Consider the following 23,943-nt stretch of genomic DNA (forward strand, 5'->3'; position numbering starts at 1 on the left):
TTACAGTACTGCCCGGCAGAGAAACAGGTCAAAGGTAAGAAATAAAATTCAGCGTATTTATATGCGTGCAAAACTGTAGTTACTGCTTTTTAAATATGCGCATAACACACAGTGAACGATTACAAAACAACATAATTTCTGAACGAAAAATAAGTAGCAATATAAAAACAAATGTACAATTTTGTAAATTTCAGTAATACTGTTACAAGCACCAAATCTTGCACAACCTCAGATAAAGTTTATATTCTGCTGTATAAATATCTTAGTTGACAACGTTCCTAAAACCTCAAATCTCAGTGATATTTAAATCATTAAACTCCTTGCACAATTCCAGAGGTTGCTATTAGAAGTTATCACAGTAGTAGATAGCGAGAGTCACTACCAAATTTCCGCAATCAATTTGTCTCATTTTGTAGGTAAATTATTTCTTCTATCTGTTATAAAACGACTACCAGACATACAACAATATTTTCTCAAAGAGTATAAGAAAAGCAAACTTGATAATGATATAAAAAGGCACAGGAAACAAAGCAAATTTACTTATTAATAGTGTGACAACTTGAAGAAATTACGATTCAGTTCATAAATAATAATAATAATAATAATAATAATAATAATAATAATAATAATAATAATCCGTGGCGCTACATCCCGTGAAGGACCTAGACCGACCAGCCGGCTGCTGGCCTCACGCCCACATACCGAAGCAGAGGTGGACGATCATCCAACCAGAATGGAGATATCGTGTGGTTAGCACGATGATCCACCCAGCCGTTATAGCTGGTATTCGCAACCGGATTTCGCTACCTATCGTAGCTCCCCAAGTGCATCACGATGCTGGGTGGGCACCGGTCCCATACACTGGCCGAAATTTCATGAGAAAATTTCTTCCCACATGAGGATTGGAACCAGCGCCCATTCCGTAACGCGAGTCCTAGGCGGGATCAGTTCGTAAACCTGAGAATAAAAGGTTCATGAACTGTTCCCTAGGAAACTGTTCACAATCGCAGAACTAAAATTTCTAAAATATAACAGCTGATAACTGAAGATGAAATTGCATTGATTCTTAATTTAGTGCTATACTGTAAAGTCATGGTTTTTACAAAATGTTGTTGTTGTGTTGTTGTTTTCTAATGCCAGGCGTTTGACAATAAAGTCATTTGACCTCTTGCACTCCAATATTTTTCAAAGATATTATCATGGCCAGCCACTGAAGCACAGATTTTGAGGTGTTCCGAATCCATTTCTTGGTTTGAGTTGCACAATGGGCAGTTAGGAGACTGATATATTCCAATTCTATGCAGGTGTTTGGCCAAACAATCATGGCCTGTTGCCAATTTAAAAGCAGCTACAGACGATTTTCGTGGTAAATCGGGAATTAACTGTGGATTATGATCCAGAGAGTTCCATTTTTTCCCTTGAGATTGTGTTATCAAATTTTGTTTGTTGAAGTTTGCTTTTTATAAAATACTCTGTGAAGAAAGTCATGACTCCATCATACATGTCCAAAGCTTTCTATTGTATAGTTTACAAGTTAGCTAGTTGCTAGTCACTACCATGTAGTATAGACTTGAGCTCTGAGACACGGCCTAAGTAGAAGACGTGATGTGGATAAACTTGTTTTGGTACGGTACTCCTATCGAAACTGGTTCTACACCGTCATTAAGGAAATTTAGTGTGTTACTAACTTCAATTAAAAAATATATGAATATAATATCTAGTCTTTTGTGATTACAAATTATTTATAATAAAGGAACGTTCCCAAATTACCATGTTTAACGTCGCACATGGTTAAATATCAGAAATAAATAGGTACTCGTACTGGACACAGAAGAATTGTAAAGATTAAGACAAAGCTCTCAAAAATATCTTAAAAGCTGCATTCAAGTAACCGTTTTGTGTCACTATTGAAACACTCGTGTTTGACATCACCCTCCGTAATTTTTATTTCTGACGTGGAGACCAAATGTAAACATACTACGTTCTACTTCTTCCATCACACTCGGTTACTCTTTGTGCATTACACAACACAATAATAGTAGACACCGATCTAGTTAACGTAAGAAGTCTGTCTCTATGGCAACGTACGATGTGACGCTTCTTACTTGTTCCTCTTACAAACAACCAGAAATGTCATTCAAACACTATTGGAAAGAACATTTACGTCTTTACAAAAACTTTGTTTGCCTTACATTTATATTGAAGGAACGCGTATTGGTTATTTTTTTATTACTGCTAAGAATTTTTTGTTCCAGACCCAATATGCGATGAGCTGACAGTGACACTTCGGAAGAAATACAACGAGGAATAGACTCGTAACGAAGGTACAATCACAGTCTAGTATATATTGTCACGAAGCTCAATACGTAGTAAATATGCAAACATTAGGTACTTGCTCACCACTAGGATCGCTAATATCGGCTCATTACAGACAATGCAAAATAGTTCCGGCACAGTCTATTGTTTCTAGCGCTCTCAAAATTCAAGCTTCGTGACTGTATATAGTAGACTGTGGTAAAATGATGAAATCTGCATGTGACAACAACCAAGCGAAGAAATATTTACCTCACTTATATTAGGGCAAAGGTTTTGTTATTACCTTGTAAATTGTCTGTCTGGACTTTAGTAAATATCTGAATTCTAACATAATAACATTTCAAATTTTGTGATAATTGCCACAAACGTTCTTAAAGATTTACTTATGTTCAGATACTGTAAAATACACTAAACAAGGTATCTTGATTAGGATATTATAAATTGAATTTCATATAGGGTTTGCCAGATTTCCAACATGTAACTCCAGGAATACACGAGGAAGGAGAGAGAAATCTGTGAACGCCATCTCAGACCATATACTAGCATCTTAAAGCACAGTAGACCTAATGACAAAATAGCTTAGCTATCAAAGCTGTTATGTTACTCCCAAACAAATTAAGAAAAGGATCATTTAATATTATAAAAAAAAAACAAATTTAAAAAATCTGGTAATGTATTATCTAATGTAATAAAGAGAGCTAAAGCTAATTATTTCTCTACCAAATTAGAAAAATATAGCAATAATACTTAATTTTTGGCAAACTGTGCGAGAAACGGCAAATTTTGAAGTAAATGAAAAAGAATATTTTAATGAGATTGTTTCTAGAAATGGTTTAATCTTAAGTGATAAAAAACATATTGCAACAGAATTTAATTCCTATTTTACACACATTGACTTGGATACTGTATCGTTTATAAAAAATGGCAATCTTCTTAGTAATGTAACTTCAGTAAATTTTTGTATGTAGGCCTATCTTTACTTCGTATCACATGATGAAATAATCAATACAGCCAAAACTTTAAAAAATAATGTATCACCTGGTCCTGATAACATAAGTGCTAAAATACTTAACATGGTTATAAATTATATTGCCAAACCTCTAACTCATATTTTTAATTGATGTTTTCCCAAATAAATTAAAATATACAATTGTGAAACCCATTTTTAAAACAGGAGACAAAAAGAATATGAACAATTATAGACCAATATCATTACTTTAATGTATTTCAAAATTACTAAAAAATATATATTAAAGTTCGATTAATGAATTATCTTGATAAACATGCTATATTAAGTGATAATCAATTTGGTTTTCGAAAAAATTTTAGTACAGATAATGCAATATATCAAGTTACTAAAAAAATTATTAGAGAATTCGATCAAGGTAACAAATGTATTGGTATTTTCCTGGACATAAGAAAACCATTTTATACAGTGAAATATGATATCTTAATTGAGAAATTACACTTATTAGGAATCAAAGGTAATGCTTTAAACTTGATAAAATCGTATCTCAACGACATAACTCAAATAACGAAAATTAACAATTATTCAAGTGAACCTTCAATTATTAATATAGGTGTTACCCAAGGCACAGTTCTAGGCCCTATTCTATTTTTAATATATATTAATGACTTATTAAGAAATAACTTACAACAATACAATGGTATTCATTATTCTCGTGCAGATGACACTATTTTGTGGAAAAACCTGGTATGATGCATATAATAATTCAAATAATGGAATTGAATTAATAAAAAAAATGGTTTGACTTAAATTATCTTTCTATCAACGAAAATAAAACCACATTTATTCCATTCTCATTATCTGAAAAATGTAACAAACCTCCTACATCTATATTAAGTATTAAATTACATAATTCTAATTGTTGCCCTATACAATTTAAAACCGATTATTAAGGAGTTCTCTGAAGTTAAGTATTTAGTCATAATTTTCTACAGTCATTTAAAATTGGCACCAACACATTAATTACCTTTGTAATAAATTACATAAAATATATCATTTTGTTTTATTGAGGAAACACTTGTCAATAAGTTTATTACGCACAATATAGTTAACTTTAATTCAATCGGTAATTGTGTATGGAATTTTTATTACAAAAGAAAATAATTAAAACATGTCTTCATAAACCACCTCAAAAATTGTTTTTAGACTTTAATGTTCTTAAAACCAAGACAAATTTATTATTATTGTATTAATAAAATTCATACATAAAAATCGAAATAATTTTGAATTGCATTCTCATAGTTGTGAAATAAAGTATGAATTCTTTAAGCTTGTTTGAACCAAAATGCAACACTGGTACAGTATTTAATCATAGTAGTAATTTAGATCCAAGAATATATAACAAATTTATATTTAAATATCCTTATCTTCCCAATTCTAATAGTTCTAGCATTAAATTTAAAAATTTATGTATGGATTTTGTAATTAATGAAAAATTGTAAATTTAAATTTATATATTCTTTTGTGTAGTAGACATAACACAATTTGTATTATATACTTCTTAATTTGAATTCAAGAATCCATCCCTGTTATGTATGGATTTTATAATTAATGAAAAATTGTAAATTTAAATTTATATATTCTTTTGTGTAGTAGACATAACACAATTTGTATAATATGCTTCTTAATTTGAATTCAAGAATCCATCCCTGTTATGTATGGATTTTATAATTAATGAAAAATTGTAAATTTAAATTTATATATTCTTTTATGTAGTAGACAGAAGACAAATTGTATTATATACTTCTTAATTTGAATTCACGAATCCACCCCTGTTATGTATGGATTTTATAATTAATGAAAAATTGTAAATTTAAATTTATATATTCTTTTGTGTAGTAGACTTAAGACAAATTGTATTATATATTCTTAATTTGAATTCAGGAATCCACCCCTGAGCACGAGTTCTACTCTTCCAGGGGTGAGCTAAAGTTTTATCTGTTTATATTGCTTTGTATCACAATTATTAGCAAAATAAATCATTAAAAAAATAGTTCATTTGTATAAATAACATTTAGAAGCACATTTATGGTACAGATTGCGAAGAGGTAACTGCAAAGCTTGTATTTATACAAACTACTAATGACGTTCTATTTTTCCTAACTGCAACAAACACGCCCTCTTTACTTTATGCTGAGAAGAATCAGTCATTTTGGTTTGAAACACTTTCGGCGTCTTCACACACACACTACACCCAATCCAAGAAGAATTAATGTACCAATCAATAACATGCACAGCTATTGCTTGGGAATATAATTAATTTCAACTGAAACAGAAGGCAGTACAGGTTTAAATTTAGCTCCTTATTCGTTACGTTTCTAAAGACACTTGTGCTAATAAAATGTTTATCATAATTATGCAATACCATATCAGTACCAAGAGTAGAGACAATGAAAAAAGTAAAAATAAAGTGACAGTGATGACAATAGAATACTTACTTACTTACTGGCTTTTAAGGAACCCAGAGGTTCATTGCCGCCCTCACATAAGCCCGCCATCGGTCCCTATCCTGAGCAAAATTAATCCATTCTCTACCATCATATCCCACCTCCCTCAAATCCATTTTAATATTATCTTCCCATCTACTTCTCGGCCTCCCTAAAGGTCTTTTTCCCTCCCGCCTCCCAACTAACACTCTATATGCATTTCTGGATTCGCCCATACGTGCTACATGCCCTGCCCATCTCAAACGTCTGGATTTAATGTTCCTAATTATGTCAGGTGAAGAATACAATGCGTGCAGTTCTGTGTTGTGTAACTTTCTCCATTCTCCTGTAACTTCATCCCTCTTAGCCCCAAATATTTTCTTAAGAATCTTATTCTCAAACACCCGTAGTCTCTGTTCCTCTCTCAAAGTGAGAGTCCAAGTTTCTAACAATAGAATAATAATAATAATAATAATAATAATAATAATAATAATAATAATAATAATAATAAACGTTGGCTATCTATGAAATATGGCCTGCAAGACAGCGAGAAGATTAAAATGGAAATGGGGAGGACATGTAGCCAGACTACCCGCCGAGAGATGGGCATACGCCACTGCAGTCTGGGACCCAAGGAAGGGGAAGACCAAGGAGGAGATGGGCACAGGACTTCGTTGACGTGATAGGACCACAGTGGACGTGTATTGCGAGAGACAGAGAAAAGTGGAAAGATATAATTTTAGATTTAGAATAAGTAACAGTAGAACACAAAACAGTGAAGTGAAGTGAGAAGTGAAGTGACTCAACTTTGAGTAAGGCCCGCAGGGACTAGCTCACCCGTGAGCAAAAGTAGAACTGCCCTACCGATGGTAGGAGACCCTTGCCTACTAAGGATCTAATGGGTTTTTCTAATTCTAATTCTAATCTATGAAATAGCCGTCAATACGGGATTTAGTGTCCCATATTTAATTCATACAGGTAAAGTTTTTCCGGACTCAAATACGGGACATCTGGTAATCGTAATTTCGTATTATGTTCAAATAATTTTACTTCTTCACGCTGGCTATGATTTTTCATTGAATTTAAGAATACGAGAGGATCGTAAGGACATATCAATTAATGTATGAATTTGTAACCCAAGCCATAATAGTACATTATGCAACGAGCCTATAATGGTAGTAATTAAGACGCAAGTATGTTTGTTTATGAAACGAGCGCAAGCGAGTTTCATAATTTTCATACGAGCGTCTTAATTACAATTATAGGCAAGTTTCATACGACTTGTTATGCTCGACCACATTTCTAACTTGAAATTATTTAAAATTAGGTCTTCTTATGGTTATGTGCGAACTGAACTGAATTGTGAGATGTGCGCAGACGCGAAAGTATTGATTTTTTCCGAGGCCGAATGTCATTGACCTTGGCAGAGAATAAGATGAAGATTACTCTGATATAACCTGGAAATTGATTTAGAACTGAAAAACGAGATCACAAATTGAATTTATTTGAATATTGTTTACAATTAACGCTAATTGTTATAGTAATAGAACAAAACCTTCTGCGACAGTATTGGATTTCCAGCCTCCGTGACTTTTCGCTAATTGTCTTTCGATTGCATATCCGAGAATAATCGATATAACGGTACAAAGCTCACTTCTCATTGGCTGAACACCTGAACTTTAATGAGTAGGTGTACTTTAATGACATGCATTAAAGGACTGCTACCAGATATATAATTACTACATTTCGGCATGGTCGAGCATAAATATCATTAATATATTATGCTGTCATAATATTGCACTATAGTTTAACACACGGCAGACAAAGATACAACATCGGAAACGAGTTTTTCGGTATCAACTATGGGGATTGGAATGGAATGTTGTTTCCCTCTTTATCCGTTTTAATTTCCCCTGTAGTACCGACTTATAAACCACTGCGGCGGGGAGGGAGGCAGGGTATTGTCTCTGAATCCACATTAGACATCTACACAATGCGGACTCCCCTGGATGTGGGTCTGGCACAACGCAGGGCCACCGCAGAAACATCACAAGACACAGCACAAGCACCCATTCCCATAGAGGGAAAATAAATTTCTTCCATTTCCTGTACCGGGAATCGTACCACGGACCGCTTGGATGGGCAGAGCCACCGCGGCGGACCTCATGTACATTCATGTATCATTTAAATTAAAATGTTGATTCATTTAACTCCTACACATGTTATCTTGTGTTCAAGAGTAACTCACTTGTTTGAGCAAGAATCAACGCGATAAGAGGGAAATTATAATGTAAACAATGTAAACTTAGGAAATTAAATATAGATGCATTACGAGCACTTGATGTTTCTGTGTTCTTACCAGTTTTAGGCATAAATTACATGAGAAGTCTCACTCCCATAGATGATGCATAACTTTAGAAAAGTAGGGAAATATTGCCACAAAGGTAAAATAAATCTCTCTAAGCAATCTCGTAATGTTTTCCAAGAACTACAATAACCTCATTCCACTTTATAACATAAATGTTACCAACTGTACTGAGTTGTTGGAGACTTCCTACAAAAATTATTGTCCTGATGCATTTATGGGTACTTAAACAGCGTGGCGGAACTTTCGGTTCTGCCGATGAATTTGGCAGCCTTAATATTTAATATTGCTTCCAAGAAAATATGCTTTAAATAAGCTTAATGTAGGATTATAAAATTGTATTGTTGCGATACAAAGAACATGGGTTTAATATATGGAATACAACCTAATATTTTGGACACATTTCATACAGTGAAAGCAAAACTGGTTCATATCCACGCACGTCCAATTTCGCCTTGTTTCGCATTACAGCCAATTTTGTGTCCCTTTCATTCTGTTAGCAGTCTGATGTACAAAAACCAATTTTCCACTCCCACTGCCATAAGTATGCTGTTATTACCTTGTTTTTAGGAAAATAAATGGCGTTCACCGTGATAAAGTTGGCTGCTATTGACGACGGTACGTAAGTCACATTGCTTTTCTTTTCAACAATCAAATGCAAGATTTAATTCCCTATGTTATTAACACGCTTAGAGTCAGGGGAGTGGCGAAGATATAGAAAATTAAACTGCACAATAGTAGACTGGAACAGCTTACCTGAGGCATTCTTTCAGGGTGTCCTCTCAAAATCAATACATTTAAGGAAAGGTTGAGAAGATTAGACTGAAAATTTAATTGTAAATGCAGTGTAATTATCTAAGTTGTGTCATGTAATTAATTAAGTTGATATGTAATTAAGTTGACAATAGTTATGTTTAATATAAATAGGGTTACTTGGAAGTTAAGTTTACTTTTGTTTACGTATGCTTTATTGTTGGCGTCATTTATAGCGTAGTCTTCATTTATAGAGTCTACTACTAGGTTTATTGAATATATTTATTTACAGTTCGAATTAATTTTAAGTTTATTTTATCTAGCCTATGCTGTTTTAGTCCTGTAATTATTGTAATTTTATTGTTATAATTTATTACTGTATTTTATTATGATCTTATTGTACATTCACATTGTGTCCCATTTGTACCTTAAACAACTCGTTTTTTGTCGTCTTGATTCGATCAATTATTCCCACCGTAAGTATTTCATAATCTCTTCACCATGTCCCTTCCCCATTTCGATGTTTTTGCTGTCCTGCGTTGAATCTTTTCTACTGAATCAACCTACCGCTGCATATTCCATTACTGGACGATAAGGGCTTTGTGCGCTAAATTTTTTGACTTTCAGTTGTCCCGAGCAAGAGCCTATGCACATTTCGAGTATCTATGCATACGTACCATTTCAAATGCAAATTGTGAATAAATTTTAATTTCAATTTGAGTTAGGTTTCTTAGTTTGAGATGGGCAGGGCATGCAGCACGTATGGGTGAATCCAGAAATGCATATAGAGTGTTAGTTTCGAGGCCGGAGGAAAAAAGACCTTTGGGGAGGCCGAGACGTAGATGACAGGATAATATTAAAATAGATTTGAGGGCGGTGGGATATGATGATAGAGACTGGATTAATCTTGCTCAGGATAGGGACCAATGGCGGGCATATGTGAGGGCGGCAATGAACCTCCGGGTTCCTTTAAAGCCAGTAAGTAAGTAAGTTAGGTTTCTTAAGAATACCCATAGAGATGGGACAAAAAACTATCTAGATCAAAGGTATTTATCATTGTAAATCTAACATGAGAGAGGGAGAGAAAAAAATCATCCGGCCTTAATTAAGGATGACCACGAGGATCCGGAAATTAATAGCAAAGTAATATAATTTTATGAGTGCAAGACACCGTGTGCATTCTTACGACTATAAACTAGTATTGCTGTACTATTTTCAAAGCAATACGAACACAATTTCACTATTATCGAGATCTTGCATAATTTTCAATAGCGTAAGTGAATACAATTATTTTTATGTCAACATAGCATATAAGAAGTTTCTCCAACGGATACATAAAATAAAACTAAACAAAGTTCTGTAAATAATAGTTGCAATTTCAAGGTATTCATTATACCATATCTAATTTCCCTGCACATTAGAGTCCACGTGTTACATTCTCATAACAACTCAGTCCCATTACACATACCTAGGCAACGGTGCACAAATGATATTGCACATTTCAAGATATTTCATAATGCTACATCTAATTTCTCTATACATATTAAGAATCCACGTGTTATATTTGCATAAAACAGAAAATTCTATCTCAACATGTTCATAAAGGTTATTTTATCTATGAAATGTTCCTTGTATTTGTATTTATTTATTCTATGCAAAGTATAAGATCACCCTAAAGTCACTTCACACTTCAAAGCGTTATACTTGTATTAGTAGTATATTATGATATCTTAATTAGAGAAGAACATTATATTGTGTTGGAAATACAATCAATTTTCATTTGTTACTTTTTACATTTCCATAGTTACCATTTTCTTAATTGAAACATGAATGACTTTATTTGTACTGCTACAAGAATTTTCAACATGTTATGTCATTACATGTTAGAATGAAACTGTTGTAATGTTCTCATGAAAGCTAGACGAATCTTTCTCAAGGCGTTAAAACAAATGTCATAATAAGCAATAAGCAAAAAACAGCATCCTCCAAATGGTAGTCTTCACAAACTCGAACCCTTGCAAGGGGCGTGATCATATACCTTTTAATTGTTTCTGCTCCCATTTCCCCCTTCTCTAATTGGCTGATTGAGTGATTGATTGAGAGATTACAGGAAGAAAAATTGTGGTATTTGGTGGTTCATCAAATTAATACACAATTATTTGTAAAAGATCGAAAGTTATTTCGCCTACATTTTGATGTTTAACTTTAGATTATTAGACGGAGTTGCACCAAGTGGACTTAAAAATGTCATGCCATACTTCTCAAAATAACTGATTATAAAAGCGACCATCTTTCGTAAAGATAAATTTAAGATCCTGAAGTCAAATGCTGATAATATGCCTATTGACAATAATGAAGAATTCTGGCTTATGCCCTTGTCAGTTAGATTTTTTAATTTAATTTTAAGATTTTCCTGATATAGAGGGAAAATAACAATGCCCAATGACAAATTATGCAACACATGTACACTGATCTGTTCACCATTGCCAGGAATGAAGAAACTAGGTATATAAGAAGCGGCTTACAAAGTAAACACGGTACCTAGGTTATATATTTTAAAAATATTCACAATGAAAACTAAATGTTATGTTTTCCAGAGGATCCAATTTCGATAAAAAGTTGTCACAGATATGACAGTATTAACTGTTCAGGCAAAGTTTGGCAACTAAGTTACAGATATGCACTGCAGTCTAAATTAATTTAGATACTTGTTTGGAACACAAGGAAGAAGAATTATAATTTGTCTTTCAAAACCTCTTAATTACACAACACATTTGATTTTTTTTTTTTTTTTCAGAATTTTGTTTCCATAACATTGGATAACTATTGTTGTTCAGTGAACTGTTCGAAGACAAATCTGAAGTGATACCAACAAGACACCACTTATGAGGCAACTATGTTACAGATATGCACTGCAGTCTAAATTAATTTAGATACTTGTTTGGAACAAAAGGAAGAAGAATATAATTTGTCTTTCAAAACCTCTTAATTACACAACACATTTGATTTTTTTTTTTTTTTTTCAGAATTTTGTTTCCATAACACTGGATAACTTTTGTTGTTCAGTGAACTGTTCGAAGACAAATCTGAAGTGATACCAACAAGACACCACTTATGAGGCAACTAAACCAAGAGACAATGGGTTAGGGTACTTGTTCCTTGCCCCCTCTTCCCCTTCCATTGCATACATCGCTGACTACTAACATATTACACTAGTCACATTTGAGATGTATAGGAAGTTGTATTTTTTATACATATTACATTCTGTGGCATAGGCCTACACAAATTCGCAGTTAATAAACACAACACAATTCAATTTGCTATTTGGTGTGCAACGTATGTATTTTAAATGTGTATATGTAATGTGTAAAGACAACTGTGTCAACACACTGAGTTAAATATAAACAAAGTGCTGTAAGAGGTATCGCAGTTATTTCTCGCCCTGAATCCTCTACCTTAGACTAGTTCTGCTTGGTGAGTATTCTTAGGTCATCTTATGGCTAAGGAGAATAGAATCAATGAGAAAAGTGTTTGCAATTTCTTCGGGACACGAATTTGAAATCCAATTGACTGTCATATTATGGGAATAAGATGAGTATATTTGTATGGAATTTTAGGGTGGGGACATGCATGTATTTCTAATCTCACTCCACTAATACTTATTCAGAAAAGAATTATTAAAATATGCCTTAATAAACCAATTGATTACTCATCCGAGCTTTTGTTCACTGATTTTAATGTTTTGAAAATTAAACAGATTTATTATATTGCCTTATTAATCTTCACACATAAAAACCGTAATAAATTCAAATTGTATCATCATAAATATGGAACTAAAAGATCCGATTTTATACGACTAGAGGAACCAAAGTGTTTCACAAGCACAGCTCTGAGCCATGGTACCTACTTTGGTCCAAGGTTATACAATAAAATAATTGATAAATACCCAAATTTAGAAAATTTTAGTATCAGAAATTTCAACAATTGCGTTAGGAATTTAATTTTTAAAGAATATATATTGATTTAATATGTATATGTATTTGTATGACTTAAATTGTTGAAATTGAAATTGTATTTTTAAATTTAATTGAGTAGCTTAATATAAAAGACGGACATCTGTCATCTCCATAGTTTTGATCTAGAGTCAATTTTTTAATTCACAGTGTTCTTTGTAATATTTAACACAATTTATTTTATAAATGTAATGTTAGAGTTTGCATATGGTTTCACTATAACTGGAAACAGCATGAAAAATTGTATAGAAAACCACAGCTATCTGAATTTCAATTGAGGTCATATGTCCGTCTTTGATATTAAGCTACTCAATTTATTCCTTTAATTTTTTTTCTTGACCCAGTTTGTGTCAAAAAAATTATCTTTGTGTTTAGATATCTCCCTGAGCACGAGTTTTTTACTCCTTCAGGGAAGAACTAAGATTGTATTTTTGTCCATGTTATTTTATTAACAATAAAACAATAAAACAATATTAGATCTGAAATGAATATGGGATGAAATTGGGATAATATTCAACTGTAATTTGTAAGGTCACAAGAGAACCTTGTAACGAAATTACGAGATAAGTGCAATATCAAAATTTAAAGAGATTAAGCTCCGATTTCACCAAATAAATTTAACTTTACAAAGGAATTTTACAATTTTACATTTGTTCGGATCAAAGTTCTGCACATTTAAAGGGAAAAATGAAATTCTTTAAATTATTTATTATCATAATACGCTGGTCTCTTTAAGTGACTGAGAATATTGGAAATTAATTCAGTAGCTTTCCCAAAGTACTAGATGACATTTTTCATATAAAATTGTAAAAAATTTGTAAAAATTGGTATTGTAATCTTGTAAAATTTTAACTGTTCCACATCAGCTAATGTAAGATCTATGGATCTATCGACGTCATAGCTCGGAGGGTTCCACAAAGTAAAAAAGAAAAAAAATAAATAAAAAAAAAAGTTTTTCGAAAATACTTTTTCAGATAATTTCAATCTTGAATCTGATACTCAACCTAAATTTCATTAATAATAATTATCCTGATGATTTTGGCAAAACCCTGTCGTTGTATTTAAAAATAAGAAGAAAATAATTATTGCAATGCTATAGTTTAATTTAGTCTGATTCTCAACAAAGAATGCATGCGCCGTCGATCAAATCGTTGAAAACGACCCAACAAGAAACACTTCAATAACACCGCTACACCTACTATAAACTATGGAAGATAAAATTCCGTAAAACATAGTACATAGTATTATTATACCACATTCAACCAAAGGAACAATCGCTCATACGTTTAGCGTCTTCTGTTGTATAAAAAATTGTGTATAAGCAAAGCATATGATTAAAAAAAAAAAAAAAAAGCAATCGAGAACTCCATGGCAACCCAAAACAGAAATACTTTTAGTGCAAAACTGGCCTATGTGTAACGACTTCTCCTAGCATATTCCATTCACATTATCTGAAAAATGTAACAAACCTCCTACATCTATATTAAGTATTAAATTACATAATTCTGATTATTGTCGTATACAGTGTAAATGTCCGATTATTAAAGAGTCCTTTGAAGTTAAGTATTTAGGCATAATTTTCGATAATCATTTAAAATGGAACCAACACATTAATTACCTTTGTAATAAATTACGTAAAATAGTATATTATTTTGTTTTATTGAGGAATTACTTGTCAATAAGTTTATTACGCACAATATATTTAACTTTATTTCAATCGGTAATTATGTATGGAATTATAGGATGGGGTAGCTCATTTAAATCCAATTTTAATTCACTTTATTTATTACAGAAGAAAATAATTAAAATATGTCTTCATAAACCTATTGATTTTCCATCTCAAAATTTGTTTTTAGGCTTTAATGTACTTAACGTAAGACAAATTTATTATATAGTATTAATAAAAGTCATACATAAAAATCGAAATAATTCTGAATTTTATTCTCATAGTTAAGAAACAAAAGGTATGAATTCTTTAAGATTGTTTGAACCAAAATGCAACACTGTTACAGTATTTAATCATAGTAGTAATTTAGGCCCAAGAATATATAACAAATTTATATTTAAATATCCTAATCTTGTCAATTCTAATAGTTCTAGTATTAAATTTAAAAAGTTATGTATGGATTTTATAAAAATTGAAAAATTGTAAATTTAAATTTATATATTATAATTGCACAGTAGACATAAGACAAATTGTATTGTATAATTATTAATTTCAATTCAGGAATCCGCCCTTGAGCACGAGTTCTACTCTTTCAGGGGGAACTAAATTTTTTCTGTATATACAGGGTGTCCACCATGAACCTGACACATTTGAAATTGCTGTATAATTCATACTGCCTGGGGTAAAAAGAAAAGAATGCATGCAATATCAAGAGTAACTAACCAAGTTTTATTAAAAAAAATCAGTACACCTCAACATGAGATCCTCATACTGCTTGGGGTAAAAAGAAAAGAATGCATGCAATATCAAGAGTAACTAACCAAGTTTTATTAAAAAAATCAGTACACCTCAACATGAGATCCTCTCGTTGCACGAAGAACATCTAGCCTGAATTCAATTTCCTGCCAGGTCTTCTGAAGCATCTCGGGCGTAATGGAATTGAAGGCATCTCTTATGCGGCCGAGTAGCTGTTGAAGATCACGAATTTTGTGGCCTGTATACACTTTGTTCTTGACATATCCCCACAAGAAAAAGTCTAGAGGGGTAATATCCGGTGATCGAGGTGGCCATCTTGCCGGTCCATCACGCCCAATCCAGCGGTCGGGAAATTGTGTCGAGAAATTCTCGAACGATAGGCTCCAATGTGGTGGGGCGCCGTCCTGTTGAAAGATGACGTTCGGCTGTAAATGTATTAACTGAGGCACAACAAATTGATCCAACATGTTGAGGTAGGTATTGCGCGTAACTGTTTGTTCTGCAAAGAAACAGGGGCCGATGATCAAATTGTGCATCAATCCGCACCACACATTTAATTTCGGGCTGTCACGCAAGTGTTCCGCAATGCAGCGTGGGTTTTCTGACACCCAAATACGCGCATTATGTGTGTTGACTTTGCCCGATAAATGAAAAGTGGCCTCATCAGAAAAAGCAATGCGAGTTAAAAATGTTGGGTCTTCATCAATGTGCTGTAACATGTCTATAGCAAATGCCTGCCTCTTATTACCGTCATCTGGTTTCAGTTCATGAACCAACTGCAATTTGTATGCATGAAACCCAAGAGAGCGATGCAGTATCTTATGTACCGTGGACTTCGGCATCTGCAGTTCTCGTCCCGCGTGGACTTCGTTCATACGCCTGTCTCACTGCTGCTACACGCTCCTCTGATACGCGCACGTTACCGCCACCATCCAATTTCTCCACACTTCCCGTTGCCAAAAAGTGCTGTTTCCATGTCTACCGCAGCACGACGTACAACCTCTCGCGCGGGTTTTTAAAAATAGCCAACGAAATTTCCACAGTTTCTCTACATATTGCAATGCATGTTACCAACTTATTTCCATTCATTGATTTTTGGCAGCCGAATGAAATGTGTCAGGTTCATGGTGGACACACTGTATTATATTTTATGTTACAATTATTAGCAAAATAATAAATAAATAAATATTACCAGAATAGGTGGACAATTTATAATATTAGCCACACAAATTCCAGAAATAACTTATGTTCATTGCATTAAGATAAATTTCCCTGCACAAAGACATTAGAAGGACAATTAATTCCTTAAATAACTGATCCAGATTTGGTGTACAATCGGCCTATATGTAACTACGTCTCCTAGCAAACTATCATTAGCTTTTTAAATAAAATTATATTATTATTTTTCATAAACGGTATACATATATTAATGCCCATTTCATAATGCATTTACATCTATTAAATTGCAGGAGAAACATTTTGTCCAAACGTTTCTGGAATAAAAGTTTATTCCGACGTCATTCATTCTACATATGAGACTTATGAAAAATTGCTGTTCCTTTACGAGAACCGAACCGTATTACAAGACAAGTGATGTAATAAATAAAAGAGCATTGCATTGTAAACTAGCATTCACTCACCACTTCTGCCTGATTGGTCGCACTCGTCCAGGGTTGCCATACTTGTAACTTCTTTAGCTCCTTAGAAGCGAAGATCACTCGTAAATTATAAAGATGTAAACTTCAACACTTCAAAAAACTGATTTGCTTCCCCTAAGCCACATTTCAGTACTCACAACGAACATCTGAGTTGCAGGTCACACTCTTATACACAATCTCTGGTCATTTAAAACACCGCACTTTCTCTAGTTTATGTGAATTCATAAAATGTAGATTTTTTAGCTTTCTCTTCGTAGTTAACACAATGACAAGCTGAATTACTGTATATCGACAAAAAAGTCTCTCTCTCACCCTGTTGACTGTGGATAAACGTAGCCTATATGCCGGTAATAAGAAACTATACACAGAATGAAACTGGCTTTCAATGAATGAATGAATGAATGAAGGGAAAAATACAAAAAAGAATAAACAGATAAGAAATACGTAAGTAAATAAATAATGAACAAATAAATAATAAATTACCAAAGGAAAATAAATAAATTAACAACTCAATAACTAAGTAATTATATAAATAAATAAGCAAATAGCTAAATAAATAAGTGAATTACAAAATAAATAACCAAATAAATGAACAACTATATAAATAACTAAATATATAATAAAAATTGTAACGAAATAAATAAACACCTCACTAAGTAACTAAGGAAATATGTAACCAAATTAAAAAGAAATAAATAAGTACCCGAGCAAAATGAATAGTGAAATAAACAAATTAAATAAATACATAAATCAAGAGATCAATAAATAAAGTAATAAATAATACATTAATAACCAGTGACAAAAAAATTAAATGAATTAACAACTAAATAAATAAGTGAAAGATCTGCTCTTGGGCAAAAGATCTTTCACTGCAAACCCAGCATTCTCCAGTCTTTCCTATTTTCTGCCCTCCTTTTTGTTTCCTCATATGATCCATATATCTTAATGTTATTTATCATATGACATCATCTTCTATCCCAAACTCTTCTCCCGTTCACCATTCTTTTCAGTGCCTCCTTCAGCAGACAGTTTCTTCTCAGTCAGTGACCCAACCAATTCCTTTTCCTCTTCCTGATCAGTTTCAGCATCATTCTTTCTTCACACATTCTTTCCAACACAGCTTCATTTCTTATTCTGTCTGTACATTTCACACGCTTCAACCTTCTCTATATCCATATTTCAAATGCTTCTATTCGCTTCTCTTCACTTCATCATATTGTCCATGTTTCTGCCACATATACTACACTCCACATAAAGCACTTGACTAGTCTCTTCCTTAGTTCTTTAACTAAGTAATTATACAACTAAATAAGTAACTAAATACACACGTAAATAAATAAGAAAATAAATAACCAAATAACAAATGAATAAGTACCCGAACAAATGAATGATTAAATAAACAATAAATACACAAATAACTACCAAACAAATAAATAATAAATTAATTAATAATCAGAGACATAAAAATTAAATAAATCAACAACTAAATAAGTAATTATATAACTAAATAAGTAAATAACTAAATAAATAATTAAATAAAAATAAATAAGTACCGGAACAAATGAATAACTGTATACAAACAAATAAATATATAAATAAATAAGAAAATAGAGACATATCTAAATAACTAAGCAAATTAATAACCAAAAAAGTAAACAACTAAATAAATAGCAAAATAAGTATATAACGAAATAAATAAATGACGTAATAAATATGTAACAAATTAAATAACTAAACACAAAAAATGAATAAAAAAATAAATGAATAAATAAATAAATGATTAAATTAGTAAATAAATAATAAATAAGTGAGTGAGTGAGTGAGTGAGTGAGTGAGTGAGTGAGTGAGTGAGTGAGTGAGTGAGTGAGTGAGTGAGTGAGTGAGTGAATTGAAATGCATTGCAAATTCACTCGCCAAATTTTCACTCTTGATACACACGTAAACACTTTTAAGATGAAATTTGCTCCAAGCAGCATCATTTGAGTTTATCGCATTTATGTACACAGTCTCAAGTTTATGTACTGTCATAAAATGTAAAATATGAAAATTCATGTATGGCTATTTTTGTTTTTAAAGAAACTTAAAAAATTACTAAAAATTGATACACTAAATTTTCGTCCCAAATGTATATGTAAATACTTCCGATTTAAGATTGACACTGGACCACTTTGCAATGTCACAACGATTTTTAAGTAATTCTTTTAGTTCAGCATCAGATTTATACAGACCTACGCAATCTAAAATTCACATGCATTCATAAAACATAAACTCTAGCCTAAATTTCCACAGTACTTTTCTTATATCACATAGGTAATTAACGTTACGTTCTGTATTTTACTGTATCAGCGAAATGTGTCACTATTTGACCTTCTTTTGTTTCCATGGCCGACGAAAATATCCAGTTTATCGAAATTATAAATGCAGCACAACCGATTAGAATAACTGCAAATAATACCCTTATCACTAAACATTATAAAATATTCACACACACTAATCATCAGCCGTTGTTTACATGATGTAATTATATAGACTCGCACTTTTAATTACCTGTAAATCCATGTAACTTTCGCAATCAACACCTAGCAACCACGATTATTTCGTAGAAGCTTATTTCGAACTAAGGACAGGAAATGAGTGCTCCAGTGTAGGCACACGCTGGCTTGTGATTGGCTGAAACTGTATAAAACCTACCAAGACATTCAAAGAGCTCACCAGGAAAGTATATCCACTGATCACGTTGACAGAATAATAAAAAAATAGTGGACTCGGTACAAGGAGAGCTGTTTTAAACACTACGGTAAGAAAGCACAGTGTTCTAAGATTACATTACACGAGTTACTAAGTAATGTAATTTTCTAGGATTCAAATATAGAGGTAAAACTTGAAGAGGTTACAAATGCAGTAATAAAATAGCTCAATAGTTTCATCATCATCATCATCATCATCATCATCATCATCATCATCATCATCATCATCTTATAATCCTACATCATCGTCATCACATCTTATCATCGTCTCAATTCATCTCACCGTCAACATCATCATCCCATTAGCTTCATCAAATCATCATCTCGTTATCTTATCTCATCAGCATCATCATTATCTTGTCATTTCATCATCAGCATCACCATCTTATTATATCATTATCTTATCATATCATCAGCATCATCATCTCTTCATCTTATCATTACCATCTCATCATCACATTATTTTATCGTCATCTCATCAACATAATCATCTCATCATCAGCATCATTATCTCATTATCTTATCATCATCTCATCATAAGTATCATCTAAATATCAACATCATCGTCTTATCATTATCTCAACATAAGCATCATCCCATCATCATCATCTTAACATCAGAATCATCATAAGTATCATCATCTCATCATCAGCATCATCATCTTAACATTAACATCGTCTTATCATTATCTCATCATAAGCATCATCATCATCATAATCAACATTATCTCATCATAAGCATCATCATCATCATAATCAACATTATCTCATCATAAGCATCATCATCAGCATTATTATCTTAACATCAGCATCATTATCTTATCATTAGCTCATCATGAGCATTATCATCATCATCATTTTAACATCAACATCATCGTCTTATCATTATCTCATCATAAGCATTGTCATATCATCATCATCTTAACATCAGAATCATCATCTTATAATCATCTCATCATAAGCATCATCATCTCAGCATCAGCATCATCATCTCATCATAAGCATCATCATCTCAGCATCAGCATCATCATCTCATCATCAGCATCATCAATTTAACATTAACATCAACAACTAAACATCAGCATCATCATCGTCTCGTCATCAGCATCATCATCACATCATCAGTATCATCATCTTAACATCAGCATCGTCATCATCTCATCATCAGCGTCATCGTCTTGTCATCAGCATCATCATCTCACCATAAGCATCATCATCTCGTCACCAGCATCATCATCATCATCATCTCACAGTAAATATCATGATCTCATCATCAGCATCGTCATCTTAACATCAGCATCATCATCATCATCTCCGCTTCAGCATCATCATAGTCATTCCCGTGTTGGGCCCACTACCCCTTGCGTGGTCTTCCCAAAGATCTTGTCCCATAGCAATCTAACGGACAATGTGCCGTGGTAGCCTGCATCGGTCCACGTTCACACGTTGAAGCAAATTTTGTTTGTAATGTTTTAAATATTCAGCTATTAGATTTATTTACAAGTTGAGTAAAGTTTCCTGACTCATGTTGTGGTCAAAATATGGCCAGCAATAATTCTTCTCAAAAATTTCATTTCAACTGTGATAGGTCGATGTTCGCCTTGTTTCCAATGGCCCACGTCTCACTTCTATACGTAAGTATTTTTCTATCCGAAATGTTATATGTTTCATTTTTAACTTAGTGTAGTCTGAAAACTCATCTCTTTGTGCGTCATTTTATTCGATCGACGTTTCAGTGTGGAGAGAAAAATGATTAATTTTTAAGATCCAGGGCCTCAATGCTTCATTTTGAATTGTGATAAATACATAAGATATTAATGCCAATTGATTTCTCCAGCATCGACATTTCCGTTAGTTATCCTGCCTACATTATTATTATTATTATTATTATTATTATTATTATTATTATTATTATTATTATCATTATCATTATTATTATTATTATTATTATTATTATTATTATTATTATTATTATTATTATTATTTAATAGTATTGTTACTATTCTTATTATCATTATCAATATTATTACAGTATAATTATATCATTATTATTTTTATGCTCGACCATGCCGAAATGTAGTAATTATACACCTGGTAGCAGTCCTTTAATGCATATCATTAAAGTACACCTATTCATTAAAGTTCAGGTTTTCGATTATTCTCGGATATGCAATCGAAAGACAACTAGCAAAACGTCACGCAGGCTGGAAATCCAATACTGTCGCAGAAGGTTATGTTCTGTTACTATAATAATTAGCGTTAATTGTAAATAATATTCAAATAAATTCAATTTGTCATCTCGTTTTTCAATTCTAAATCAATTTCCAGGTTATACATTCTCTGCATTACATCAAGGTCAATGACATTATTGTTCCTCGGAAAAAAAAATCAATACTTTCGCGTCTGCGCACATCTCACAATTCAAGAGCTATGAACAAGGTCACTTCCGATCTTCTATCAGATACAAATAAAATGTATACATCTGAATAATTTCAAGTTAGAAATTTGATCGAGCATAAAAAGTCGTATGAAACTTGCCTATAATGGTAATTAAGACGCTAGTATGAAAATTATAAAACGAGCGCAAGCGTTCGTTTCATAAACAAACATACTTGAGTCTTAATTGCTATCATTATATGCTCGTTGCATAATGTACTATTATATTATTATTTATCTTTCATAATACAACTGTTAAAGCGAATTTTCAGTAGGTCTAGCTCGTCGTTTTATCTCTCTATCAAGTAACGATCCACTACACCTATTGAACTGCGTTATACAGTGCATCATGCTCAACATCCCAGTTTCAATTCACGTCAGTCACTGAATATTATGACAAAATCCATCAGATTGTTTGGCAGTAATCACTGTACACACAGATGCATGAAACTCATCCAGAGAACGACTTTTCAAGGATGCCCAAAGTGTGTATTTTTTTCGGCAAACATACAAAAATTCATTTTAGAACGTCACAATGAATTCTATTCTTCATTTAATGGGAATGGAAGAACTGACTGTGACGGGTCTTCAAACGCCATACTGTTTAACACGGGCATGTCAATTGATGCCCACAGGAGCAAGCGCGCGCTTTAGAGCTCAGGAGAGCCTGAGCGCTTTACAGCGGAAAGGAAAGAGACAGACGAAAGAGGTGGTATATGCCGCTTGGTCGAGCTATATTCAGGGATGGCCAGCACTGATTCAATAGATAAAGGGAAGAGAACTTATTAAAACTGTATCCATGGTAATTTTTAGATTTGTCTGAGAAGTATAAGTGCATTATAAGAATGTAAGTTTTAATTTTAATGCTCATTTTTCACAAGTTTGATTATTTTTTATTCAAAAGAAATATTTTCTGGACTTTTCATATAGAAAAGTGAAATTTTCAGGTATAGGGCTATTTATTTAGTAGCCCTACAGAATATTTTCGTAAATCCAATATACCGTATATACGTGTTACTGAAGATAGTGTATTGAAAATTTTGAAAATATTCGCACGAAAATTGTTTGTAAAGAAATGAATTAACAAAGCAACTATTGTTACATCATAAGCAAAAGATACGTGCCCTTGTGTTGTAAAAATGTCAGTTCTATAGCTTCAGCAGATTTCGAGAAAATAATTTAATATTCTGATGATAGGAAGTTGCTCACAAATATCACCTTAAAAGCATAATGCGATAAGAGTTTTGTTATGGAATATTAGTTACACTTAAAACAGATACAGTACCTAGGTAACTTTGCTTTGTACTGTAATATTGTTTTGATTAGTTTATTGATTACTTTTGTAAGTCTAAAGATACCATCAATATAAATTCCAACTTATCATGTCATACTCAATCTCTTTCTTTGGAATATCACTTTCTTTATGAATGATGTGTTTCATCCACTTAATACAATATAATATTATACTACTATGGAATTTAAGTGAATATTACTTCTTAACTCTCTATTATGTTATTAAGATTTAAAACACAAGTGCAATATTAAGAAATCAATGTAAGTACTTTTGTTTTACAGACAATATAGATAATATTAAACAGAAAGAAGCCATATAAAAATAACGACATAAAATTTCACGTTCCGTTTGAAGTTTGTGCACCACAGTTTCCTTAATCCAACAGGCTGCTTATTTATATACACAATACTTCCTCTTTCCATACTTAGCGCTTGCTGCCCCCGCACGACGTCAAGGTCAGAAAAATGCGGTTGCTTTGACATCACTG

At 32.5% G+C, this 23,943-nt stretch overlaps 1 protein-coding gene across 2 annotated transcripts in view; it reads left to right on the plus strand.

Annotated features, from left to right (window-relative positions):
• LOC138696976 (uncharacterized) overlaps positions 1-4,152 on the plus strand; it is a 32,214-nt gene extending 28,062 nt beyond the window's left edge. For both annotated transcript variants that reach the window (XM_069822523.1, XM_069822524.1), the window contains exons 8-9: positions 7-34; positions 2,256-4,152. In XM_069822523.1, coding sequence (XP_069678624.1) covers positions 7-34; positions 2,256-2,311 — 84 coding nt within the window. In that variant the 3' untranslated portion in view covers positions 2,312-4,152. The remainder of the gene's footprint in view (positions 1-6; positions 35-2,255) is intronic.
• Positions 4,153-23,943: the final 19,791 nt, after the last annotated feature.

The sequence above is a fragment of the Periplaneta americana genome, chromosome 3 (assembly GCF_040183065.1).
Source record: "Periplaneta americana isolate PAMFEO1 chromosome 3, P.americana_PAMFEO1_priV1, whole genome shotgun sequence".
NCBI lineage: Eukaryota > Metazoa > Arthropoda > Insecta > Blattodea > Blattidae > Periplaneta > Periplaneta americana.